This window comes from Eptatretus burgeri, chromosome 12, assembly GCF_056783735.1.
Source record: "Eptatretus burgeri isolate ZD-2024b chromosome 12, Ebu_testis_v1, whole genome shotgun sequence".
Classification (NCBI taxonomy): domain Eukaryota; kingdom Metazoa; phylum Chordata; class Myxini; order Myxiniformes; family Myxinidae; genus Eptatretus; species Eptatretus burgeri.
In genome coordinates this window covers 76,985,418-77,013,341 of record NC_140972.1, presented here as the reverse complement: position 1 = coordinate 77,013,341, position 27,924 = coordinate 76,985,418, and the positions used below count along the sequence as shown (strand labels likewise).

General features: G+C 41.1%; 2 protein-coding genes across 10 annotated transcripts in view; both read left to right on the top strand.

Moving 5' to 3' along the window:
* The window catches only part of LOC147015942 (uncharacterized), a 63,425-nt gene extending 36,427 nt beyond the window's left edge, over positions 1–26,998 (top strand). Inside the window, exons 5-9 of one of the 8 annotated variants that reach the window (XR_015049944.1) lie at positions 966–1,042; positions 3,518–3,658; positions 21,865–21,922; positions 22,327–22,466; positions 24,492–26,998. Coding sequence is in view for 2 of the 8 variants with exons in the window: in XM_085848613.1 (XP_085704739.1) it covers positions 966–1,042; positions 3,518–3,658; positions 24,492–24,623 (350 nt within the window). In the remaining 6 variants the exon portion in view is untranslated. Of the gene's footprint in view, positions 1–965; positions 1,043–3,327; positions 3,369–3,497; positions 3,659–15,274; positions 15,388–17,549; positions 17,764–21,864; positions 22,133–22,326; positions 22,467–24,491 lie in introns of those variants that run through there. The other 7 variants (XR_015049943.1, XR_015049946.1, XR_015049948.1 and 4 more) reach the window with 7 other exon arrangements.
* Positions 26,999–27,694: 696 nt separating this feature from the next.
* FAM53A (family with sequence similarity 53 member A) overlaps positions 27,695–27,924 on the top strand; it is a 138,171-nt gene continuing 137,941 nt past the window's right edge. For both annotated transcript variants that reach the window (XM_085848601.1, XM_085848602.1), the window contains exon 1: positions 27,695–27,719. The gene's annotated coding sequence lies outside the window, so the exon portion shown is untranslated. The remainder of the gene's footprint in view (positions 27,720–27,924) is intronic.

Genomic DNA, 27,924 nt, shown 5'->3' with positions numbered 1-27,924 from the left:
GATTGCAATGTTTGAGGCATTTCTATCGGAGATGCAACAGAATTGGTCTGTTTGGAGCTGATTTACAATCAGCAACTAAAATGCCACTGCATAACTGAGGAGCTTGTTGTTTGAAGATAGAACTTTATGAACGATTTCCTGAAGTTGCATTCCTCCCATGAACGACAGAAGAAGAAAAAAAACAAAACGCATCTTTTGAGTTTGATTCGTCCATGATATGCAAAACCTCTTTGGTTGTCAAAACTTTCAAAGAGACCTGTATAATGACAACGAAGAGCTTGCCACCCAAACACTGTGATGGCAGACTGGTCAGAGCACACTTGCTGTGATGTATCACCGGCAGCTGTGGTTAGCCACCCATGAAAACTTGAAGGATTGGCTCTTTTTTTTTCTCTCTCTGCATGCCTGTATTTGGCTCCGTGGTTCCCTGGACACCTAGCATGTCAGTCCGACAACTATTCAGATAATTTGGTCATGAAAGCTGTAAGAATATTTATACAACAAGGGAATTTTTTTTCTGTTGGTGATTGTTGAACACCTCAGTCTGATTTGGCATTGGATGTAATAAAATAGCAAGTCTTTTTTTATTTTATTGTATGTCATATATGATCATGCATTGTACAATTTTATAGTATCTACAATATGTGAACTTCTTGTTGATACCTGCATGTGGAATGCCTTGAATCTCATGCAAGCTTGGCTTGCAGTCACACACGAGGACATGGGTATGCCTTTGGCTGAAAAGGAAGAGTTGATTTCCAAAAGCTAACCTCACAGGATTGCCAAAATTGTCCTTGTATAAATCGTGGGATAAGAGCTCCAGCTATAAACTGTGGTTAAGGTTGCTTGGTCATTTGGCAAGAAATGCAGTGGTTTAATAGAATTTTGTGAAAAATAATTGTTTTCAAGTGAAACTTGTATTTCTGCACCTCGCTAATGGTATGTTGATTCCTTGCACCCTTTAAGGATAACAATGTCTTCCTGCATCGGTGTTCTGCCAGGCATTTGGAACTGCAGCCAGAGACAAGTGGAGCAGCACTTGGTAACTAGGACTTGTGGCTTCTTCTGAAATATCTGTGAACCCTGCTACTTGCTTTGTCTCAACCCACAAGTTGTATAAATTGAGCTATCAGTACCAACCCACACTATCAGATTGAGCGAAATTAGATACATTTCTGAATTTAAAAAAACATATAAGAACCGTTGAGAAAACCTAGACCTCTGAAAAAAATATTTCAAATGCAGCCCAGTGTTATTATTTTTCTGTGTTCAGGGATCATGCAGAAATCTGTTCATATGAGGTGTATACCAAAAGTCTCCACTATGTGCCACTTGTGACCATGTGCGTAGGCATATGCTATGGGGAATAACTTTTGGTCGCTTCGGTGGTCGTTTTATTCTCTCATCCGAGATGTTATCACTGTATGTTACAACATGACATTTAGTACTCCTTTCTCAAGAACTGTTTTGTATTGTGAGTGAAAAACTTGAATATCACAAGTGAAGAGGTAAAGAGCTGTGGGTGAAGTTTCACACCTGCAAGACACTTCAGTGGAAGAAAATGCTTCAAATGAGCAACTTGTGTAATAAATATTTGGCAGAGATTTTTTTCAAGTCGTTGATCGCAATATAGTTTACAAGCATGCGGTCATTTAGGGCAGTGGTTCTCAACCTTTTGGAGCAGCGACCCCCCCCAAAAAATTTAAGTTGGGGTTCGCGACCCCCCCTCCCGACTCACACTTGAAACACACTGCAGTGACGTCACAGAGCACATAAAAAAATCCACAGTGCCTGGAGCACATTGGTCAACGCCGAGGTACTGCCAGCTGTTAAAACAAAACGGAACTAAACTAAACTAAACTAGCATCACAAATTAATTATTTACACTCTGATGTATAACACAGTAAAAACAGCCAGCCACATTCATAAAAAAGGCTTCTGTAATTGCAAAGAGCGGTATGTAGCCTATTTATGCACGGGACACAGACTGGAAGATTGAGCGACCCTCTGCTGCAGACAGAGGTTACTATCATACATGACAGCTACCAGACGTACACAAACCTTGCATTACTGACCAAAAATATACAAAACAACAAAACAAAAACTACCACTTCCAAAATTTTAGCTTTCAGTCCCCTTCTTGTCTCCTGCATGGCACCAGCTCCATCTGTACACACAGAGATGCAATTTTCCCAACTTAGCCCCTCCTCGCACATTTTACTGTCCAGTTTGTTAAAAATGTCATGACCAGTGCAAGTGTCGAGCAAAACAATATATCCTCGTACATTTTCCCCTCATAGCTGTATCTTGCAAAAACGAGTAACTGTGCATCACTGGAAACATCCGTTGTTTTGTCAATTTGGAAGGAAAATCTTCTACTTTTCTTCACTCGGTCAATGAGCTGCTCTTTAATGTCGTTGACACAATAGCGAGGCGCATTGGTGAAATGGCCATTAGACAGTGGAATAGTCTCGTGTGCCAGCTATTTTTTCACCATACATAGCTCTGGTCATTGCAATCGTTGCTGGGCGGATCAGGCTCTCTGCAATAGTATGGGGCTTTTTGGATTGAGCAACCAGGTATACCACTTCATATGAAGCCAACAGGGCTTTGACAGGGATTGTAGAGTGCTCACATACAGTGGTCTTTTGGCTCTGTAGTTCTCCCTCCTTACGACGAAAAAAATGTAATGGTTTGTCAATGTAGGATGGGTGTTTGGTTTGTAAATGTCTCTTCAATTTCACTGGTTTCAAGCTTTCGTGAGCAAGCACTTCTGAACACAGAACACACTGTGGATATTCCACTTCATTTTTGGCTCGGCATGTGAATCCGTACTGCAGAAAGTCAGTCTGATATGTCCGACGCTTGTTGGAGGCCAAATCTGCTGCCGGCGCCTTACGTTTTCAGTTGAACTCGTAACAGTAGACCCACCTTCACATGTGTCGTCTTGGTCCGCATCTTGAGCTGGCAGACGTTTTTTGACAAGCCACCGATCCATATTCAGCCACCTTGCAGTAGTTAGCTAGCGCTAACATTGACTTTCAGCACCCGCCACTGTGCTTCTCTCTGTCTCTCTGTCTCTCTGTGTCTCTCTCTCTCTGTCTGTCTCTCTCTGTCTCTCTCTGTCTGTCTGTCTGTCTGTCTCTCTCTCTCTCTCTCTCTCTCTCTCTCTCTCTCTCTCTCTCTCTCTCTCTCTCTCTCTCTCTCTCTCTCTCTCTGTGTCTCTCTGTCTGTCTCTCTCTGTCTCTCTCTCTCTCTCATTTTCTTAAAATATTTATGAATTTCTTTATTTTATATTTGTTTTGACAACCTTCCCGTGACCCCCAGGTTGAGAACCATTGATCTCGGGTGCATAGTATGGCCTTCTGGTAGGTTCTTCAAACAGATGGAAAAAAAAATCTATATATATATAATGGACGTAAGGCATGTTTTTAAATATTGGATACAGTGTCCTGAGGCATATTACATGTTGATTTATTTGGTGTGATCTTGTGCAGTGTTTGTCGCTGTCTGGCAGGCAGGGCACTGGACTCGGTATTGCTGTCTTAACTTTCCCTTGCAAGTGCTTCTCTCCACTCTGGCATTTCATGGGCCCCCTGCAAAGTTTTATCAACACTTGTTGCTGCTCTTTCTGCTGCTCACCCAGGAGGTCATGCAGGTAACTTACCTTGTGTTTTTTTATTTATTTATTTATTTCTTTTTCCTGGGTCATACATTTTTGTTTATTTTTAGGAACTAGGTAGATGCCACCGAAGCTGGACAGATGTTATGTTTTCACCCCTGTTTGTCTTTATTTGTTTGTCTGTCTGTCTGAGCAGGGTATCTCAAAAAGTTGTGGATGTATTCAGGGAAACTTGGTGAACAGATTGGATGTGTTACTGGGACTAATTGATTAGATTTTGATGAAGATCCAGATCTTCAAATTTCTTCAGTGATTCTTCACAATTGAGAGATCGGGCCAAAAGCAATATGCACCTGGACCCCAACGTTTGCAGGAGATTCGTTCCAGGAAAACCCCATGAATGTTGAAACTGCGAACGTGGGGGAATCATTTCAATGGGAAATGGGGGGGGGGTAGGTTCCGGGGATTTCCTGACCTGCAAAAAATCCACGAGTTTCGTCATTGTTTTAATGGAGGCAAGGGAGGTTACATTATTTGTTCGTTGCGGTTCCTGGTTCATGAAAAAGGCTGCAAATGGTGACACCACCAAAGTCGTGGAATTCGTACAATAAGGGGGATAATGTTATCAGTTCGTGGTGGTTCCTGGTTCAAAGGGGAAAGCTTTTAAAGTTTTCAAAATGTTTTGACCACGAATGCACGAAACTGGTCCACATCATGGTCGGAGAATGACACGCCCTCGTTGCATCAATGCCATTCCACATAAAGGCTGTGATCAAAACTAAAGTAGGACCAACAAAGTATTGAAGTGATATTTATTATTTTTTTTTCCTGTTTATTGGCCTAAAACACATTATTCTAAATTTATGGAATGAAAAAAGAAATGGATATCCAATATTTTGAAACTGTTGCTTTGTGTTCAAGTGATTGTTCTTTGGTGAATGGAGATATTTATTTTCCAAACTTTTCTAAGTTAATATTGTTGGTTCTTTCTTTAGATGTCAGATGTCCAAGAAAAATTGAGTGCTTTATCACTTATAATAGATTTATTAAGTGTTTGCCTAATTCTCTCTGCGGTATTCTAATTTTATGAACTAGTCCTGTACATATCCAGAGAATTGCAGAATTGTACTATGATAGATCAACCTGAGGAAGTTGGTGAATTGCTTATGAAACACCATTTGCGACTTGGTCGATTCCTTCCTGTTTGTTTTGAAATCGGTATAGTGGTTTTGAAAGTGAAATTGGCACTTGGTACTCCAGTTGTTTGGCCGTGCATTTATTTCTTTTGAACATGCAACACCAAATCCAAATATGTTTGAGTTGGATAAAATCATAATTACTGCAGATTAGTGTTTAGTCAAAAATAACAATAGTTTGTGTGAAGAGATTCTCACCTCACATTCACCCTCCAGCAAGTTTGCATCACTGCTGTGGCATACAAAATTGGAAATGCTGCCTTGAAGGCAACAATCGGTAACCGCATCACCAAGCTTATCGGTTAAGGTGGTTGGCTTAAGATCTTAAGGTCTTGAGTTTGAGCCCCTGTCATGCTGTTAAAATAACACCAGATTGGTTGACTCAGCCTGTCATCCTTCCGATGTTGGCAAATTACAAAGCGTTGGGGGAGGGGGGGCTGCAGCAGTGGCACAGCCACACTTCCAGCTGATGCAACCAGGAGTGTGTGCGTGCGTGCGCTTGCGAGAGATGTTTGTTTGTGACCTGACGACTCTGAGCTCGTCAGGTTAATTGCCATGAAACTTTGTTGGATCACATTATTTTCCATGCTGCACCGAAATAGGCATTTTTAAACGGTCTTCTCACAATTGATCAATTATATACTCACGAGCTGACACTTGCCACCATTTCAGCAAGGGTAAATCCATATTTACAATGCTTCATAAAAAGGCAATTTTCTTTCGGATTTCAACTTTGATATCAATATATCGATTTAAGACCTGACCATGATGGGTAAAATCGGCAAAGGAGTCATGTGACCTCTCAAATGCACGAACCATTCAAAAACCGAACATAGTACAAATACAATTCACACATCAATTTAAAGGTAATTTTACTGCTTATCTAAAGATGTAACTTTCAAGGGTGACAAGAGTTTTTGAAAAAAGGTTGCCATCTTCACCAAATATACACCTCAAATATAAATGCATCATATAGTTTAAAATAACCCGCTATGGCCTTAGTTATTTTATAACTTGGTTTACGGATCCGCCGACGGTATATTTGCCGAAATGAAATATAAATATAAAACACATTTTTAGCCTTTTATGTTTATACACTTTCCGCCGAAGGTGAAAAAGTTTCAAAACCCGAAATGTAAACATCAGCATTTATTTTCAAAATATAATTTGGTGCGTGCGCACCAAATTGCCGAGTCACCTTTAACCGAGCTGCGCAGTCGTCTTTGGTCATGGCGTCTGAGCAGTGGCCAGCCAGCGTGGTTCAGATTGACTGTTGCTTCTGGGGCGAAAGTGATTGTTTTTTGTTTTTTGTTTGTTTTTTTTGTGTACCTTGTCGAGGCTCGTGTGAGAGCTAACACACAACGCACAGCAAGGAGAGCATGAGACAAGAGGGGAGAGAGAGGGAAGGACAAAACAGTGGGGAACAGAGACATTAGGAGATCTGTGGAAGGGAGAGGGATGGGACGGCGAACATGGGGAATAGAAGATGGACATTACAGGGAGGGACTTTCAGGAAGGAAAGCAGGGAATTTGAAGGAGGTGGGCTTCGGTGGATTATCGGGGGTAGAAAAGATCGAGGATTTGGATGGGGGATTATAAGAGGTGGTGGTGAACAGCTGTTTTGAAGGCCTGGAGGGAAGAATGGGAATGAATAGAGTGAGGGAGTTTATTCCAAAGGTTGGAAAAAAGAGGAATGAAAGAGTGAATAGAAGGTGAGCAGTGATTCGTGATTTTGGTAGTTTTACGAGAAGGGGGTTGTTGGCGGACCTTGAGCGCCCTGCAGTAATGTGGTGGGGACAAATCACAGAGAGAGCAGGGGGGGGCGAGGCTGGAGAAGAGATGGTAGAAGACAGAAGGACCACCGACCAACCTGCGGTGAATGAGTGAGAGGGCCAAAGACTCATTTGGGAGATGCCAATGATCCGAAATGCCTTGGTTTCTTCAGCGTGAAGCCGAGAAAGGTGGGAGGCAGGAGCACCAACCCAGAGGGGAGAGCTGTACTCCATCAGGCTGCGGACAAAAGCTTTGTGAGTGGTCAGGAGCTCAGGTGGGCTGAGGAAGGACTTTGCACGACGGAGGATTCCCAGTCGGCGACTGGCTTTGGAGGGGAGGTTTGAAATGTGGCTCTCCCAGGAAAGGTCATGGCAGATAGTGAGACCCAGAAGCTTGAAAGAAAAGACTTCTTCCAGAGGATTGTTGAGAAAGTGGATGGGGGGATTTTCTAAAGGGTTCTTTCGAAGAGACATGGTGAGAGTGTGATATTTGTCCTGATTGAAAGACATGTTCCACGTGTTGGACCAGTTTGTGATTTTATCCAGATCTGCAGTGAGCGAAGAAGCTGCTGCTTGCCGGCCTGAGGGATGACCGATGGTACGGCAGAGGGTGGAGTCATCAGCAAACAGATATCGAGGATTTTCCAGAGAATCGGAGAGATCATTGATGAAAACCAGAAAAAGAACTTGGCCCAGAATGCCGCCTGGACAGGAAGAGAGGGATGAAAGAACTCCATGTAGGGCCACACGGTGACTGCGACAGGAGAGGAAGTCTGTGAGCCATGAGTTGTTAAGAAGTATGTCAGCGGTATAAATTCGAGTGACTGTATTGGTGATTTAATCACTCTAACATCTTGACGACGAATATTCTGGCCGAACGATTGCATCAATTCAGTGCAGCAGCAGGGATGACTTGCACGCTACTCTCGATCGTGCCGATTTTGTTTCCATCGAAAGTTGTACACCGCTGTTCGTATTGAAAGATTTTGGTGCCAAGTACGTCAAAGTTTCCCTGCGAGATGCTGATATTCAGCTTTCAACGGACCAGAAATCAGCCTTTGATGTGCTCATGGGGATGGGGAGATGGTACGATCAGATGCCCACTGAAAACTAAGCTGGTTATGGTTCTGATTGACCGTTTCGAGCATGTTGACTCCGTGTGGACACCTTTTTTTTTAATCATATCCAGCACTATGCACTGGTGTGCACGCACACATAGCTACGACTTAGACAGTAATTTTCTCAGCATTGTTTCCATTTGTTTGATGATTCAACAGGTTCCTATAAGAAAAACATGCCATACTATATTGTAAAAACAAGTTTTAATCCTTCTTTATTGTTTTTCACATCAGATGATACAGTGAACAATGGCATCCTGCATTTGAATGGTTTTCCATCTTCAATGTTTTCTTAGATCCTCCTGGTCCGGGATTTATATTTATTTCCCCCCCACCTACCCTTGCCTTCTCCATGGAACATCCGAAAAAAAATCATAAAAATATATAATTTCTAAAAATTGAAGTTATATTTATATTTATATTTCGACCTACCGACCCGACATTTTAGCTGAAGAACTGCGTAAACCAAGTTATAAAATAACTAAGGCCTTAACATCGTGATTTGATTTTTGATTGTAAATCTATCGTAGATGTCTTGCCTCCAAATGAGAAATTTTTTGGAGTGGATTATTGGTAGAAAAGGGAATTCAATGTAAAAATTCAGTGACGAAACATCGTAGTGGGTTGGGCCGGTAACCTTGGCAAACATTAATATTTTTGATTTTTTTTAATGGTTTCTGGTCACTATCACAAATGTTCCATCACTGGTGAGACATATTTCATTTCTTAAAATAGTATCGATATCGCCGACCTTTTACCGATGTATTATCTGAGGGTCCATTCAAAAATTATGAACCTAACGCATCACGGTTGGGGTTTTGGTTAGGTAGGGGTAGGTGTATGTCCAAACGTTGAGTTTTACACTTAAACAGGGTTTTTTTTGGGGGGGGGGGTGTTTCCAGAGCCATTATGTAATGAACTTTTTCGTTACATAGGAAAACGAGCTAAAAAAGGACTCTGGACATTTCTGGGTGACCTTTCCTGTAATCTTGAATGAGGTTCTGATTGAGCATTTCCCTCTTAGCCATGGCTTTGTCGAGAGCTCTGAGTGTAAACTGGTCGATGGAAAAACAGAAGCGCTGGAAGCACACAGCACAAGGGGTTGAAACTCGAACCCACAACAGATACATGGACACCTTCAACTTTAAATAAAAACGGTGGATTTAATGAAAAGAGAAATATTTACAAGGGTAATTCAAAATGTAGTAATACTTGAAGTAAATAAAAGCGTAAAATCGAGGAGTCTCCACACACAGACAAGGGGAAAATGAAAGAAAAGCAAATCCTTCCTTTATGCTGGAACTTAGCTTTGTCCAGAGATGGTCTCTTGAACTTTGCGATCAAGTGCTTCGTCCTGTGCAGGTCTACACTCCCAAAATGGTGCTGAGCCACTCTCTGGGTGGGAAATGTATGTTAGGTAATTAGTGAGGCAATATTCAACACCAGGGCTCACCAACCACAGTGCAGCTTCTTCGTCGATCATGCTTACCGACGCAGTTGCTCTGCAGAATGGCGCCGCTACCTTCGGTGATGCACATGAGGCTTCGATGTCCGTCTTTCATGACCCAGCCACGTCAATGGCCAGCGTCTTGTTCCACCATGCGAGCCAATTCGCCTCTGCACGAATACGAGAATCGTGCCATCTTATTCATGCGTCGAAGGAAAGCCAGCCGTAATGCCCTGATCTTGCATGCAATATCCTAGCTCCGTCATCTCTCGACCGTGTCCTCACACCCAACTCAACCCAACCAAATCAAAAGCTCTCCCTCCTGACGTCACGCCCCTCAATCATCCACCTCCGGGCATGGCTTGTTCGCGTGAAAACCGGGAAGGCGGGGCTTCTGCCTGCTCGGCACATTTTGCTTGCTTGTTGGTATGGTTGTTATAACAACGCACTTTCACGGCTGGCTTTTAAATACAAAAATGCAGGAGAAGGTCACGGGGCAAGTACTTCCTCGGGAAAATTGGTCTTGATCACTATCTAATTAACACAACACCACGCTCTGTGTGGTGACACGTAAAACTTCAGCTCTCAGTTTCCCTACTTGATTTGCATCGAGATGCCTCCTCCGCGTCCACGGACCAAGTAACTCCATACAATCCAAACTTTCCTTTGAAATTCCTCCATCTACCCCAACAACATTAACTATATATATATATATATATATATATATATATATATATATATATATATATATATATATATATATATATATATATATATATATATATATATATATATATATATATATATATATATATATATATATATATATATATATATATATATATATATATATATATTGATTGATTGTGATCTTACTGCTTTGAGCGTGCAAAGTAAATTCATGACAAAACTTTGTACGATCACATTTTTAACCACAATGTACCTCAATTGGCAGTTCAAACGGTCATGAGGTCATTTGGTCAATTATTGTTTCATTCCAGAGGGAATCTCATTAATATGAGGTAATTTTTTTTACTGCAGCCTCACTCCCTTACATGCTGTATGGCCTGCAGACCCCATTACACTCTTTACACCCCTTAGATCCTTTTCAGATCCTTTGGAGAATTTCAGATCATTTGGACACCTTGGACTGCTTTTGTTCTTTTGCCCTTCGACCCCCTATAGACATTTAGACTCCTTTTGACCTTTTAAGGCTCTTAAGCCACTTCAGACCCCTCTACATCCTTTTGAAAATTGAAAAGAATTCCCCCGAAAATAATTTTTGATGTTTTTCGCGTCGCATCACAAGTTGCAATGACGAATCGAAGCTGATATCCCAAAGTGAAACAAACTGATCTGTGGATCATCGAATGGGAAACCAGAGTGAAATGCTGTGACAAATACTGAATGGAAATTGCCGAAAGCAAAGCTATGGGTAGTATCGAGAGAGGCGGCAAGTTGGGGATTGAAGAAGCGATGTGGAGAGGGATAGGTGCTTGTAGGTGGTCGGATGGCATGGAAAGAACGTTGGTGACCTTCCATCAGGCAGTCGACCCAAAGCGTACCTAAATTAATTTCCCAGCCAAGCATTCATAATATCGCCCTCACTCCCAAATGGTACTTTGGAGGTACAACAAACATGGACTGGAAATTTTTGCTGGTGGAATGGAATGAGGTTGCCAAGGTTACCAGCTCCAACTACTGTGATATCTGCACACTGAATATTTACATTGAATTCCCTTTTCCACCAATACACCCTCATTTGAGGTGAGACATCAACAAGCCCATCAGTGATGGGTATCCTGATAGTAGATAATAATAATAAACTGCACAACCCATTTTTCTTTTCTTTTTTCTTCGTTTTTTTTCTCTTTTCTTTTTAGGTCATCTCTACCGAGATGACCTAATAAAGCCGGACCAAATGTCCGTCCGTCCGTCCGTCAACAATTTTTCTTTCCGATCTTGATGAAACTTAGTATGTGGGTAGAGGTCGATGAGTGTTGCACAATGATATAACTTTTGTCCGGGTTCAAGGTCAGGGACGAGGTCACGAGGTCACGCAAGTTATAAAAATCGCCATTTTCAAAACCTATCTCGTCTGCCATTCTTCAAGATATTCGGCAACTGTTTATTGATTATGATCGTAAAAAAATATTATCTTGTATCTAACTGGACAGATTTTTGAATTTCCTTCCCGTTTGATCGTCACGTGATCTGGAAGATGGCCAAAAACGCCAATGCGATTCGCAAAGAAGGAAGGAAGGAGAAATTAAATATAAATATAAAACACATTTTTAGCCTTTTATATTTATACATTTTCCGCCGAAGGTGCAAAAGTTTCAAAACCCGAAATGTAAACGTCGGCATTTATTTTCAAAATATAATTTCGTGCGCGCGCACCAATATGCCGAGTCATCTTTCACCAAACTGCGCAGTTAGAGCTGCGCAGTAGTCTTCGGTCATAATTGAACATTGAGAACTTGTGGTATTATAGAGATGACCGTCACCCCCACATGGGGGTAATTTTTTACATTTACATTTTCATGCTTAAATGTTTAAACTCCAAGATGGGACATTGTGGTACCTTGTGTGTTTAGCTAAATGAACATGGTTCAAACTAAATGTGCTCTAATCTGTTGAAGACTTCATACAAGTCTTGATATTGTTGTGTGTGTTGGCCAGGTCACGAGTTGCCTGTCTGTCTGTCTGCCTCTACCTCTGTCTCTGTCTCTGTCTCTGTCTCATGAGCCACATAAAACTCTGCAGCATGACGTGTTGCTAAGTAACCATAGATGCCGTCCGGCAGGTTCCCCGCAACCAAATCTAGCATTGCCTTCACGGTGATTTAGTTATCTTAGGTGGGGAACCGTGCTCTTGACGCCCCACCATTATCTATTAATTAGGTACAGCAGAGCTGTAAGTGGGTTATTCGCTCGTCTGACCGTAGCGAATCAGTGGGGCACAACCCCCTGTCTACTATTGACATACCATGTCGAGCCAATGGTTTAAAAAGCCACCGAGCAGGTTTGGAAATAGCAAGTGTCTGTTGAAAGGCAGGTATTTATCGAAGATTGTAGTGTCACATATGAGCCTCCAGCACTCAAAAGAGCACCTTATGCATTCAACCTTATCACTACACACAACAGGACATTGGTGCCTCATACATCCGGGAATTAGATAGAAAAGGGCAGAATGAGGAAGAAGAAGTTGGGGGCATATGGGTGACCCCTTTCTTACCCGTTGATTAGCTGGCTGGCCCACGAGGGTCGCAACGAGGTGTAGATACAGGTGGGAGGTGTGCTGTCATGTGGTATTGTGTAATGTTGGCTCTAAAAAGAACTGTTTTGACTGGAGTTGATGCTTCACATCAGTGCGAGTCAAAGTTGTATGCGCTGGAAGGTGCAAAGGTATATGTTGTGTGCATGCATTGCTCTCGGAACGCCTCATCTTCTGCTTGGCACTTTGGGGACCACTGTTCCACAAGCCAGTTTGGGAATGAGGAAGAGAACAATGAGGATAGTTCTAACTTAACAGAATCACTGGAAATATCTTAACTGCAGAGTTCTTTTTTTGTGTTTAATGTAGCTCCTCGGGGTCCTTCCAAATCTGCAACAATATACGAAGGTCAGTCAAAAAGTATCCGCAATGATTTATTAAAAACTGTGTTGTGTTGCTCATTATTGTACTTGCAGGTACAAGTACAAACTACACCATTGTGAAGCAGTTTCAACTTTGAGCAGTTAGTAGTTGTAAGGGAGTTAACATGACCACTCCGCTGTCTGCACCAAAGACGAGCAGTGTGCAGTGAAACTATTTTTGTGGGCTGAAGGTGTACCGGGGCAGAAATCCATCGCAGACTTTCAGCATAATATAGGGGCAGTGCTTTATCGCAGCAGAGTGTGTATGATTGGATTACCATGTTCAAAAACGGCCGCACGACTGTCATATGATGAATGATCTGTATGCCCATCCATGTCCACAACAGAAGAAAACGTTGAACAAGTCTGTGCCATGGTTCTGGATAACTGACGATCAACTATTGATGAAGTGGCACAACATCTGAGCATCAGTCAAAATTCTGCACTTTAAATCATCAACAACCAACTTTGCTTTCATAAAGTTTCTTCAAGATTGATGTGTTCCAAAACTCACAGAAGAGCGCAAGCGCAACCATGTGACAATCTGCCAAACCCTTTTGGGCCGCTTTCATCATGAAGGGAATGCTTTCTTGAGATTCATTCCCAGGCAAAAATAACATTCCTTTCCTGTAGTAATTCTCTGCAGACTTCTGTAGTGTATGAGAGTACAACTCTCATATATTATAGTTCTAACTGTAACATTTTGCTTTGGTTGTCACTGGAGACAACATGTGGATACACCATTAGGAGCCAGGGAGCAAACTCTAGTGTACGGAAGCATCCGACATCACCTGTCAAAAAGAAGTTCAAAAGACAACCATCGACTGCAAAAGTGAGAATCTTGGCCCACCTATAAACTGTCGTCCTGGTGTTTGACACGTCGGGTCATTTGTCAGTGTGTGCCGTCCTTATGATGGACGTCTGCGTACATTAGTTGGTGAATGTTGAAGATCCCATGGTGGCCTTCACAAAAGCGTAGGCAAGCTATCGCCTGCACCATGAACAAATTCCAAATTCCTGCACATCAAGTTGAGTATCCAGCATCAGAGCAACCTTTACAGGATTGTAACCCAAGTCAAGAAACTGCTTCCACAGCACCAACGCTTTCTATAGGTATTGAGTATGCTACATGATGATGAGAGAACCATATCTTCCTCTGAACAAAGTTCATTTCTTGTAGCATTTTGCCAAAGTATCCTGCAGCGTTCGAAGCAAACAACATTCACTACTAACGTGAACTCTTGTGAGTTTACACAGACATTAAAATGTACTTCTTTTTACAAGCTCTTTGGATGGTAAGTAAGCATTAAAGGCATCAAATCCGGCTTTATTTTGGGGAAAGCACTTTTCTCTCTTCCTCGGTTTTTATATTTACACGGTACCTGCTTGGAGTACAGCATAGTTGCGTAAGATGAGGTTTATAGCATGTTTTTCTTCAAGTGATTGAATTTTAGTGCTTGTGTCACTGGATAAACGATGTGTTTACCCAGTGGAATGAACCACTTCCTCTTTGTTGCAAGCAGTCTGAACAGGCATCTTTGACAGCAAGCACCAGCTTGTTGAGTTTTTTTTTTTTTCGTTTTTATTTATTTATTTATATTTGCATTATTATTTATTTCTTTTTCTTTCCTTCACTTCCAGCCTGATATCGTAACGGTCTATAATCATGAATAGTGCACGCCATGGTTACTTGATGCATTGCCTAGATCCTCGGGGCATTTTGGCTGAACAGCAAACACCAGCTTGGGTCCTGTTTTATTCATAATGGTTATGATCTTTTTTTTTCTTTTTTTTTATAATTGACACTTGCCTCTTTATCTGATTGTTACAGTACACCGTGGGATGACTTATTGATGGTACAAATCCTATCCGTGCTTTACTCGGCTCACAGATAATGTTGTTTTCATGTATTTACTACATTTACAAGTATGTTTTTGTTCACTTGTGTCGTGCATTTCAGCCAGACATAGATAAGACATGGTGGCTGCCTGCCTAAGAATGACGATTTCATTGAAGTTGAATTTGTTGCTCAATTGTGCCTTTCTTTCCTTTTTTTTATATGTTATCTTTTTTTTTCTTACAAGGATGTAAAGTGAAAAATTTATAACTAGAACAGCGCTCTACGAGTGCATCATCATCTCACCTCACATGTTCATTCTGAACACGCTACCATTATGACCCGTATACCCATATCATTCATGCACCCTATTATGTCAGTTTCTTGGCATGGGTTATGAACTTCATAAATTTAATTCTTCAGACGCACAAAGTTTCAGATTTCTTGCATAAGCATTTCAATTCAACCAATTATGGCTCGAATACCACTTCATTGTCTTCATTATCGCAGTATATACCTCATGGGGAGTTGATGACATTTGCCAAGTTTCAAATTTTTTTTGTTGAGCGGTTTCAGAGAAAATGATGTCTTTATATATTTTTGTTTGTTTGTTTGTTTATTTATTTTAATTTAATTTGGATCAGACTTCATCGATTCCTCTTCATCGATCTGACAAGCGGTTGCAGAGAACCATTTATTTTTAAAGGCACGCACGCACATACGTGCGCGCATTGCAATCGTGCGGAATCGCTTTGAGGTGAGATGATAATCTTTTTTTTTTGTTTACCCACATTTGTGTGCTTTCTTGCAGGACATCCTGACTATAATGCACAGTGTATTTGAAACAGAGTGATAGTGGACAGTAAAGGACGTGTTTGAAAGGTTCTCATGCCAGCTGACAAACTGGTGTTTCCAAACTGGTCTCCGCAAGATCTTGAAGGGGAAACGGCCCATGTGTGAACTTTGTAGGAAGTGCTAATGGAGCCTGATGATGATTCAAAGTTATAGTACACGCCTGAACAACTGTGGCAGTTTTATGAGCTTGCATGGATCAGTGCCTGACATTGTTCCTATTGTAGCTCGAGGCAGGCGGTTTATTGATATCGGTCCTTTCACTCGTACCATATTATTTACGTTGGTTGCTTGGGCCCCCTGAATATGAACAGAACATGCATCCCTCGTAATATGGGAACTTGATATGCAGAATTTTGCGACAACGTAATGTATAAATTAGCGAACCAATTTTGTTATATGTTGCGTTAAATTCGCTTTTGTGGAATTTTGAATCTCTAGATTATAAAAAAAATTATTTTGTCCTCGCATACATTTCATATTGACCACGTCGTTTGCATGCACATTTCATCCTGCACTGGTTTCCCACGCTTTGTCTGCTACTCAAGCTTGGCTGGTTTTAATTTAACCCATTGTGTTGATCATGCTTGGTACTGGACTGTGAAGGGTTTCACCCGTTTTCATCATTCTTACTTCAGCAAAAGTAAGTCAAAATGTCTTGAAAATGGCTAATTTTGAGCATTATTATGAATATTCCAAATTTCTTTGAAATGTATGTACTTTAAAAAGTTTGCTACATTCTGAAGTGTGTGTTTATTTTGTCTTGGGACTGAAAAATAGCTTGCTGTCATGTGCGGCCTATGGCTGCTGGTTGCATCACTTTTCTGCGGGCACGGATATGCTGCTGATGCAGTGCCCTCTGCCAGTGCACTGGTACTCATTTTTCTGACTTCAGGAAGATGACAGGCTGAGTCAACCCCACTTGATGTTGATTCAATGGCCGACAGGGGCTCAAACTCGAGACCCTAAGATATTAAGCGAACACCAGGCTTGCCCAGAAAATGTTTCCATAGTAACGCGTCTTCAACTAAAATGGCCAGGCTCAACAGTTTGTTTTGCTTCCCACTGATGGGCCGGATCTGCATCCGGACCATTTGTCCTTGTCACATACGAAAATCTCATCGGCTTGTTCTTGTCACCTACCCAACTGATTCACCTAGCTTTGTCATAACTCGATCATAACTTTTTGAAATTGTGCTGCATATCGTTTTTTGGCCTCCTCTCTCAATGTTGAAGAATCACTTAGAAAATTAAAAAAAACTCTCTTATTTGGATCTGGATCTTCACCAGAATTGATTCAATTCATCCTTGTCACACATCCAACCTGCCCACCATGTTTCGTCCTTATCTGTCCATAATGTTTTGAGATATCCTGCTCACAGACAGACGGGTGAAAACATAACCTACCTTTGGTGATGGATTGAATGAAAATTGTATGAGGGTTGGTTATACAGACTTTAGCTTTTTATACAACTTTTCAAGAATGTGTATATGTATATATTACATAAGTCAAGGGATGATTGTATTTGTTAACCCCCCCCCAAAAAAAATTGTTACCCCCCCCACCCTAAAAAAAAGAATTTTTTTTTTGCATTTCTACATGTTTTAAGTGATTTCCAACCCCCCCCCCCAAAAAAAAAAATTTGTTGGAGAAAAAAATTTTTGCAACTTTTTTTTCAACAAAATTTCGATATATATATATATATATATATATATATATATATATATATATATATATATATATATATATATATATATATATATATATATATATTTTGCACTTTTACATGTTTTAAGTGATTTCCAACCCCCCCCCCCCAAATGTTGGAGAAAAGAACTATAACTCTGTCAGCACTGTTGACATCATATTTAATGGATAAGATATAAGGTTCACTTGAGTGACCCAGCAGTATTGGCAGCGGAGGTTTTGCACTCTCCCGATTGCTCCCCCTCTAGTTCATGGCCTTTATGTTCCAGTGATAGCAAATGTTACTGTGCAATGCTCTGCCAAGCTGTTTTGTAGTTTGTTGTCTCTCTCTTAACATCAATTTTTATTTTGGACAACAGAAGGAGTCCCAGAGAAAAAGGGGTTCGTGTGCCACTTGTCATGTTCAACGCTTTATGTCGGTCACTTGTCCAGACCACGTCGATCTCTTTTAAAGTCTAAACAGTTTGCTCTTCTGCTCTTTTTCTCCTTTTGCTTTGAGTTTGTTTGTAAATTTAAAGTTTGGTGTTTTGTTTGATTTGTATTTATTTCAGCAAAATAAATATTGCCATCCAGTTTTTTTTTTTTTTTTTTTTTTTTTGTCAGCTCTGAATTCCATGAACTTTATTAATTATTAGAGAAATCTATCTTCTTTCCTCCAACTCCTATCCCCACCCCAGTAAGCCAATTTTGTGCTGCCAAGTGTGCAGTTGAAAAAAATGTCACCTGACCCCTTTACTTGCCCACAGCTTCACCTTCGGTGGTGAACAGGTATGCACGTGAAGCAACAATGATGGTGTTTCACTTTGTTATGGAGGCACTGAAATGAACCTTGCAAGAAGTGCTTTGAAAGCCATCATAAAGGCCTTAAATGTACCATATTCTCCATAAAATAATTTATCTTCAGGTAATGGACCACATCTCTTTGCTTGCATGAAAATTATCTTGATGACATCAGCATTAGATCATTGTCACTTCTAAATAAATAAATAAATCCACTTTCGTTCACTGCATTCTCATGATTGTTAATAAAACGGCATTTCACAGAAAATGGGTTTATAAAAGTGTCATTTACTTTGTACTTGAGTGAAGTCAATGAAATGACCTGCCATCGCAAAACCCCATGCTCCCCACTTAAAGCAAAGTTGAAAGATGGCAAGAGATTCCACCACGAGTGATTCAATATCAAATTTTGATTAAATTTTTTTTTCCTCCCCGTTTTTGACTCTTGTGACCCCAAGTCCCCACCCATGGGCTATTAACCGGGGGTCAAACAAACAAAAAAAATTGACATCTCATGCGTCCCCCACCCCCCCCCCCACCCCCATGTTGATTACATATACAAAGTTTCATTTAAAAATGTGCCTGTAATTGTATTTCTCCTTGTGATGCTGCCCCAGGGGGTGGGGCCAAAATTGATACTGCTGTTGCACATTCATAACTACCAGGGTGACCAAGGTCAGTGAATTTCTGCCAAACCGTTTCAGAGTTCGAAGTTTTGAAATGCCTTCATTGATGCATATTTTGAAGATATCCTGTACCTACCTGTTCACTTGTTACTTCCACCACCGCAGGTGAAAGAGGTTATGTTTTCACCCCTTTCTGTTTGTCCGTGTACACTGTACAGGATATCTCAAAGTTGTGGACGGATTCGGATGAAATTTTGTGGACAGGTTGGGTGTGTGACCACAACAAATTGATTAGATTTTGGTGAAGATCCGGATATGGATCCGACTACTCTATTTTTTTAAGTGATTCTTCACGATTGAGCGATAGGGCCAAATTCGATATATAGCACGATATCTCAAAATGTTGTGGACAGATTCGGGCAAAACTTGGTGGACAGGTTGTGTGCGTGGCCACAACGAATTGATTCGATTTTGGTGAAGATCCATTTCTGGATCTGGGTAGGAGAATTATTTTATTTCAAAGTGATTCTTCACCATTGAGAGATGGGGCCAAAAAAATAAAAAAATTACGATAAACGGCATGTTTCAAAAATGTAATGGGCCCGATGTGTTCTCGTGGATCAGGCATTACGTGGCGGAGATATGCGCTCTACCGAGTGCCCTTCTAGTTTCAGGATGTCCTTCTCCACACATTGGCTCTTTCAATGAAGTTACCAGGCAGTGGTCATGAAGCAACAAAGCCTGCAAATACTCTATGTTGTAATGAGGAGCATATTGTTACTGCAGGTATCCCTGACAGCAATCGGCTCATGTAATTGTAAAGGTGTGTTCATTTTGCAGAACAACCTTGGCCCACTTGTTTTCTTTAAATGACACTTCACAGTTTATCCAGAACTCACATTTACAAGCCTCTGTTCATTGTCGATCCCTGGTGAAAGCATTCAATTTTTAGAATGCCTTTCCTGGTCCCAAAATAAAATAAAAAGTAAAAAAAAAAAAAAACCAAAAAAAAAAACCATGGCCATTTGCTTTCTGTCTAATAATAGTGTTTTCAACCTTTTTGGGCAAGGACTGTTTGTGTGCTGGTGCCTTTTCCTTTGTCTGGTTAATGGTTATGAAACCAGAACTCATGACTGCAGTAACTAGATGTTTTAATAAGGTCACATTGTCTGTACCCTATGAATGTACCACAGCTTGGTATTTAGGAAATATGTTGTCACTTGTCATCTGGAGGCATTTATGGCACAGCTGGGGGTTTTTTTTTTTAATTCAATGCATGTTTGCATTATGACTTGTAGTACGTATTTTTGTGTAATATGTGCCAAATATAAGAACACCAGATATAACTGTCTCAAACCGAATTGATTCCATTAAATGGACGTTCGTTCATTTCAATGTAATGAAACTTCTGGGATATTATCTTGTGCCATCCTGTGCCAAGGGTTGCTTGGGTGTGGCTCGTCTTTAACACAAGTACAACCACTTTTGAATCCTTCCACCCAATTCATTTACTAAGTGAATGCATATTTTTATTTCTACCAGGATCCAGTGTCACATTTAGTACACCAGTTGCATATTTACTTCTACTTTCGTATGCAGCATAAGGTGACTGGGAAGCATCATTGGCTGTGGGCCGTAGCTGTGCCGCTGGTGCAATGTCCTCTGTAGGTGAGGGCAGGAATTTGTAATTTCTTCAGGATGCTGGTGCTGGTTCGCCTACTCTTTGCGCAAGACGCCATTGGATCTTTAACGTTCACCAACTAATGCCAGTCGATGGAGCATCCGTTTAATGTCAATCTGAGGGATGGTACACACATTGATGAATCTCCCTGCTTGTGAAACACTAGGGTCACAGTTTATAGGTAGGTCTGGATTATAATCCAGGCGAGACAGCTTCGAGGTGAGTGTTTCATCATGCCGTTTGTGTCATTCAGTTGTGGACCGTTTTCTTGCTTGGAGCACTTCCCTCACAAATGTTGTGCGTTTCACGACTGATTGATTCTAACCCAACATGTCTCTTGCTTGCACAGAAACCATGTTCACTATCGTCCTTTCCTGTTTCTTCCGATATCAGAAAGTCTTACTCATTGCAATGATGGGTTCAAAGATTGCAAAGTTCAAATAGAAAGGAAGGCTGTACAAATGTTTACTTCCTGCATATCAAGCAGTGGGTAAGATAACTCGATTGACTCTGTTCACCAGCCTTTTCTGGTGACCTCTTGTTCGATGAACCTCGTAATACAGATTTAATTGTAGCGGGTTGATTGGAGCATCATCAAAATGATAGGTTTTACTGATTACAAAACGGCAATGAACAGCCTGACCTTGTGTTCTGATACGTTCTCATGTTCAGATTGCTCAACCCGAGATCACGAAAAGTTTTCCATTTACGGCTTGTATTTATTCTCGGTGAGTTAGGTTAGTTGAATAAGCATCACATAGTGATATGCCGATTTTGCTTGGCTAAGACTTGTTTGCCATTCCAATCTGAGCATTTTCTTCATGACACTGTATTCCCATCCCTGTTGATTTGTCTTTGTTTAGTCGTGTCCTAATTTATATCAAGGTACTGTCTCCTAATTTTCTCCAAATGAGATAGATATTTGGGTACATTCTGACCTCCAGCCTCGACGGTGTAATGGCTGAACCATCTCCTCTGAGTGTGGGAGGTTGGTGGTTAAAACCCTGGCTGAGTCATTTCAAAAACGTTTAAAATGGTACAGTGTGCTGCTCTCTTGTTTGATGATTGAATTGAAAAAGGGATTGAGCATGGACAAACAACCACAAGTTGGTAATACTAGCAGGCTTTGATGGACCTAATGGCCTCATCCTGTGTTGAAGTTCCTTGTTAGGGCACTCTTTTGCATCTGTTTGGGAGCAATTCAACGTTTAATTAACACCAGCTGTGGCAGAGAACGTGCTCAAAAAAAATATCAGTCCGCACCTGTGATTGAGTAGTGTGACTCGTCCAAGTTGATAGTTTGCTGAACTTGGTCAAGGAAGGGCATTTGGCTTTAAGTTTCCCAAGCGTGACACACAAACAACATAGCATGACTTAGTTTTCTCTGGTGAGCTATGTGAAACCTGAATCTGTAGCATTTGTAAATAAACTTTTATTGTTATTTTTATTTCAAACCCAATGCCAAACTGAGGCCATTTGAGATTAAACAAAGAAAAAAAAAACAGCAAAATGGAACCGTGTCACGTAATGTTGCTATTCTGTGCAGCGTTTTGACTCTGGGCATTAATGTTGCGTGAATTGGTGCAGTTACCGACGGTCTGGAAAAACAACATTGGGGAAATCGAAAATCAACGTGACCCAAGAGGTAAACTTCAGATGAAACCCTTGATTAATCTCAAAAGTTACAAATATCGACTTTGAAACTGTCACCCTCATTTGTCACCTCATCGCCATTCTGTTCTTGTTGTTGAAGACCATTTTAAACCTTTTGACCATTCTATTGGTTTACAATGCAGTTGTTTTTTTTGTTTTTTTTTCCTCTGGTTTTGAGAATGCCCCTCTTTCCCCCCCCCCCTTCCCTCTATCACCACTTGCTTTGCTTGATATTGGCATTCGTTGTGAGCATTTGACTTTTTGTCTGTCAGCCTTTTTTGTTGTTTCATTTAGTTTTTATATTCCCTAGCCAGCTCTTGGTTTTATTAGTAACTATAAATGTAGAACCATGGCCATAAAGCCGGCTATATGGATGTGTGTTTTTCTGGGTCCAAGAACAAGCTTGGTGACTGATCCGTGCCGTGTGTCCTCGTGCCTATCTCCATTGATGGCATCGTTTCCCATGTTGGAGAAACTATATCGTCTTCCTCGTGGGTTAACACTCGGTCATCTTGATTCATGCTCCTGATGCTGAGGTTCGGTTGTCACCTTGTGTCTCTGATAAATGGAATTGAAAAGAAACTGAAGGTCCAACGAAGCTTACCCACTTCACTTTAATATATTGCGAAGTATTTAATAATTTGGATGTTTTATCATCGCTGTTGTTTGAGTATCCTTGATGTTGGGCTGTCTCAAAAAGAAATGCAATTGCTTTCTATTGCAACATATTTCCGGTTACCTTGTGCTACATAGAAGCAATTATACACAGGTGTCTTTTGTGTATGGAGTGGCTGAGCTGAAAGGCCTTTGTTCTGAGTCTGTACATCTGTTCATGCAGTGTGCTTGGACTATGGAAAGAAGATTTGTTTGATTAGGTAAATGACGACAGTTGTTTACACATGGAGTGCAGCTGTATTGGTACAAGACATCTGTATGACCATTCAGTGGCAACAGCAACTGATGGTGGTTGGTAGTTTTTTTTTTGTTTTTTTTTTTGGGGGGGGTTGGTGTTGACAGTGTTGTGTTGACAGTGTTGACAGTGTTGGTGTTGACAAACCAAAATGAAATGCGAGTTAATTGTCTGACATCTTCTCTTTGAGCCTCGAGCATGGTTAATCTCGTTGACCATGACCAAATGAAGGCGAGACGAGTTTTACGATCGCAAGGAAAGTTGGACGTGCAAAGAGGCTTATTGTACCCCTCGTGTAAGTATCGCATCCTCGACCGAAAGTTTTGATTCATCTGTTTACACTTTACTTTTGAAAAATGTCTGCAAAGACTAAAAATAGGCCAGGGGGTCCTCCTCTGGTTCAAAATGCGATGGGATATTTTGTGTCTGCAAGTTTTGATGAATGCTGCTCAAGCTTTACATTGCCATCTAAAATGGTGAGCATCCCCAATAACTTTTCCATTGGCGTTTTTGCTTGCAGTTGTATTGGTTTAAAATATGTCGTCGGTCTCATCAGAGATTGTGGTTCTATTTTGTTTAACAGCTGACCACAAAAACTGGTACCCATACAATTTCATAAACTATATTTATTTTTATTCAAAATTACACATTCTTTGATGCACATCTGCTTCACATGATGCATGATAACGATGGGGTGTTTCAGATGGATATCTTTAATGTTGTTGATTTTATTTATGTTTCAGCACGTGTTCTGGAGGAAATTGGGGGACGGTACTTTTTTTTTTGAACTTTGACATGATTAAACAAAGACAAATCAACTCGACGCTGCAGGCACTCTTCGATTTGACGGGAAAAATCGTTTATTATTCCGACACGTTCGGCTGCTGTGATTGAGAGGATTCTGGCACTTATTGCTGTTTTGAGATCATCTCTGCATTGTGGCCTCCCTTGTTAGATGTTTTCCTTGCGCACCAAACCTTGAACTCTGAGTCCTTGTCGGATTTTGTTCTCGGTTAGATTTTGATTGATAAAAAAAAAAGAAGTTTTCTTTAGTTGTCCATGGTATGTTAAAAGAATGGGGGATATCTTGACTGAATCTAAATCTGCTGACTATACATGAACCCTACTTTCCACACCTGCAAAAATGAAGAGGTTATCAGTATGGAGGAAGTTATTTGAGGTAGGTTTTGTATTTTATTTCACTATTATTATTATTATTATTATTATTATTATTATTATTATTATATTGTGGTCACCCTGCATTTTGTCTTGGAGTCAGTGGAGCACAGCAGCTGAAATGGTACTTCCACTCGGTGTGTGCATACGTGCTAAGATGTGTCCCTTGGTTGAAGAGTCCTCGTTTGCTATGCTTTGACCGAGAGTGAACACATGGAGATGGTTGCTTGGTACCTGATGGACCAACCATCACATCAGCCCAGTTGGCTGTGAGCCCTTGCATGCCATGCGTTTTTACCATCTCATGGGTCTTGGGCAACAGATAGGTCGAATAGAGGAGTAAAAAGCTGTAAATGGTGTTTGGCCAGTTATGATCACATTTGGAATTTCTTGTGTAGTTAATGAAAATTGAAAATGAAGCAGCTGTCTTTTTCCAGAGTTTATTGCGATGTTTGTCATGATGTGTTGCGTGCAGGTTTCTTCTGTGAACCGGACACAGAGCCGAGGAGCGGCGTCGATGTGCAGGCCCACACCAAGCCCACCACTCGGTTGGATTTTGCAGAAATGTCAAGGGATGGACTGCATGCAGCAGGATTGTGCCACTTGAAGCATCATGCAGAATGGACATTGACAATTTCGTGAAACTAAAGGAGTGAGCTGCAAGTCTCCCTCCATTGTTTCGAGCAACGTCGGGTGGGCTGGTCCACCCCAAGTCAGGTCTTGCTCCTCAGTCATTTGCAGAGAATGAGGTTACTGGAGGAGAGCAAAAAGCTTGGCTCACCCTGTGGTGACAAGATGCAGTTCGTAGATGGAAGCATAAGCAATGGGCACTGAACCACATTCCTAAATCTGCTGTTTGAAGATCATTTTTCATGAGTTTGAATATGACTTTTTGACTTCACACCAAGTCATGTGACCATTATTGTTTGACAGTCTGATAAGTAGACACAAACTCTTGAGTTGGCTCAATATGATTGCCTGAATATATATATATATATATATATATATATATATATATATATATATATATATATATATATATATATATATATATATATATATATAATTTTTTTTTGCAGGCTTCGGCTCTTTGCAATTATTGTACCAACCGTTTTATTTTGTTGGGTGATTCAGTATTTAATTCCACCCGCTGAAGTGTGAGTGAGGAGCCCAACAAAAGTATTTCCTTGTTTTCCAACTATTTTTCACCATTATGGTTGGCAGTTGTATGTAAATCGTATGTTGTACCTTGAGGCCTTGAACATTTCAGGTGCGTAGGCTGTTACAAGCTTCAATTTTGCAAGTGGATGACTCTCGCCAGTGTTACATAAATATTTGCATCGCTTGAATGACTTGTTGATTTGTATCACTGATGCCAATTTTAACACCGATGTGTTGGAATATGGTGATTTATTCTGAGATTGGTGTGTTTAAATAGACACTTTTGCTTTAAAAGGCCTGCATTTTGTGAAAAGGAGTGTCGTGTATGTATGTAAAGTGAAAACGCTTGAATTTGACTTTGTGTGATGCTGTGTTTTTAGCTTTTTTGGAAATTTGAGTGTATTAACCAGACTGTCGTACTCAGTGGAGCATCTGCTCTGAGTCTGGGAGGTCTGTGGTTCGAACCCTGGCTGAGTCATAGCAAAGACTTTAAAAATACTTGCTGCTCCCTTGCTTGATGCTCAGCAGTTAAAGGTTGGAGCATAGACAAACCCTTTATGCTGGCTTCCATGAGAGGAAGTTCCTCTTTGATTGACCTGCTGAGTGTGGAGATAAAAGTGATCACAAAGATGGCATTTCAAGTACCCAGAATGCTCTGGGAATAGACATCACTCTCCAGCTCAGGGGATTTGCTTGTCAAAGTTGGGTCATGTGTTGTCTCATGTATTTGTCTGCATGCATGTCATTTGTGGTTGCAGCTCCTACGAGCCTTTGACCCTTTTGAAAAAAAGGAAGCGGTCTTTGAAGGTTGTGAGGAACAAATGGGAAAAATGTTTTCGGTCAATCTAGTTTGGACCTCTGCATCTTGGCTGGGTTCAATCTCGGGTATCAATACCTTGCGGAGCTTGATGCCATGGTAACCAAGGCTTTCAAGATCATTGGAATCTCTTGTGATGAAGTTGAGTCCTATCACTTTCTGACTTCCTCATCACAGATAAGTCGGTGGTTTCTCTTCTACCACTTCCTTTTTGGTACTGCATCCTATGCTTTTTCTGTGTTTTATCCCCTTGCCCCCAACAAAAGGATTCTGCAGGAAGCACGCAGTCCAACATCAAACCCTTGTGGTGAAACTACCTAAATCCAGGATCACTGCTCACCTCCATTCATTTCTTCCCTCTTCCCTCTTCCCTCTCCCCTCCCGACTGTGGAACCAACTTCCACATCCTCGTCTATCTCATTCTTTCCTCCAGGTCAAGACAGCTGTTCACCACCACCTCAAATACCCCAAACCCCCTCCCCCCCCCAACCCCATCCAAAACCATGATCTTTTCTCCCTTCATTAACCCTCCCCAGGCTCACCCGTTACCAGATTTTCCTTCCTGAGAGTTTGCTTCTGTATCCATCTTGTCCACCCCAAACATCCTTCCCAAGCCCTCATTCTTACCCTCATTCCTTATTTGTCCAAGTGCACATCTATTTTGTCCCTCAACCCTGCTCTTGGTGTCTCTCTGTCTATCTTTGTTCCGTTATGTCCTGATCCATTCTGTTGTAGCTCTTCCCAGAGCCTCGTCTTTGTATAAAAAACAACCTATCACTGGAGTTTCGCATGTCAGTCATCGTTCGTGGGCACAGCTTCTGGGCCGGATGTTCATGAGGGTGTAATGTGTGTTCGTATGAGTTGGACCTTTTAATATCCCAGTGTCTTTCTGGAGCATTTGGCGGCACCCTAAACGTGTGTGTGTGTGTGTGTGTGTGTGTGTGTGTGTGTGTGTGTGTGTGTGTGTGTGTGTGTGTGTGTGTGTGTGTGTGTGTGTGTGTGTGTGTGTGTGTGTGTGTGTGTGTGTGTGTGTGTGTCAGTCAGTGACATTTTCAAGAAAGATGGAAATAAGAGCACCGTACAGTATTTGTACTCGCATCGGTCAAAACTAGTGCAGTCACTAAAAAGTTCATAGAACATGATACCCTGTGCAGTGTTCAAGATTATACTTCAAGTTAAATGAATAATTATTTCAAAGATCGTTAAAAAAAAAAAAAAAAAATCTGGTCGTGAAGCGTGACTGAAGTCTTGTTTGTTGGCCACCGTGCAGAACATGTTAAAGTGTATAATTAAATTTAAATAAATGAATCCGGATTTTACCACCGTTTTATCCAGTGTCTGTTACAACACCCCCATTGACAACATAACATGAGTTCTTCACGCTTGTTGTTTGTCCCATTTATGACGTCCTTAAAAACGGTAAGTTTCTTGTTTGGAATGATTTTCAATTTTGTTTAATTACCAGACAGGCAGAGAGAGTAAAAATATTCTCACTCCTTTGTTGAGAGGAATTCAGAGCCAAAATTCTGTTAAATGGCAGACTTGTTCTGATGACATACAATTGAAGTGAATTGTTCCTCGATCATGCACTGGAAGGACGGACGGACGTGAGGTAATTGCTTGACCCCGCTTTTCGCTGCGCGTGTGCGGGTAACAAGGCCAAGTGGTATTCCCGTGTGCGGATACTCGATTACTCGTCGTATTAAACGCCTTGTTGATCCTGAGGTTGGACATCATCTTCGTTGTATTTGCCACCATAACCTTTCAGTCCCCAGACGAGAAAAAAAGAACCTTTTTCAATCCGTTTATGGGTGGATTTGTTGATTGTCCAATTGTCGTGCCGACCGGACGTGCAGCTGCGAATGCCTTTTGAGTTTGTTCATTCGTTGTGCTGTTGCTGCAAGGTCACGAGTCGAGCATGGTTTAGTTT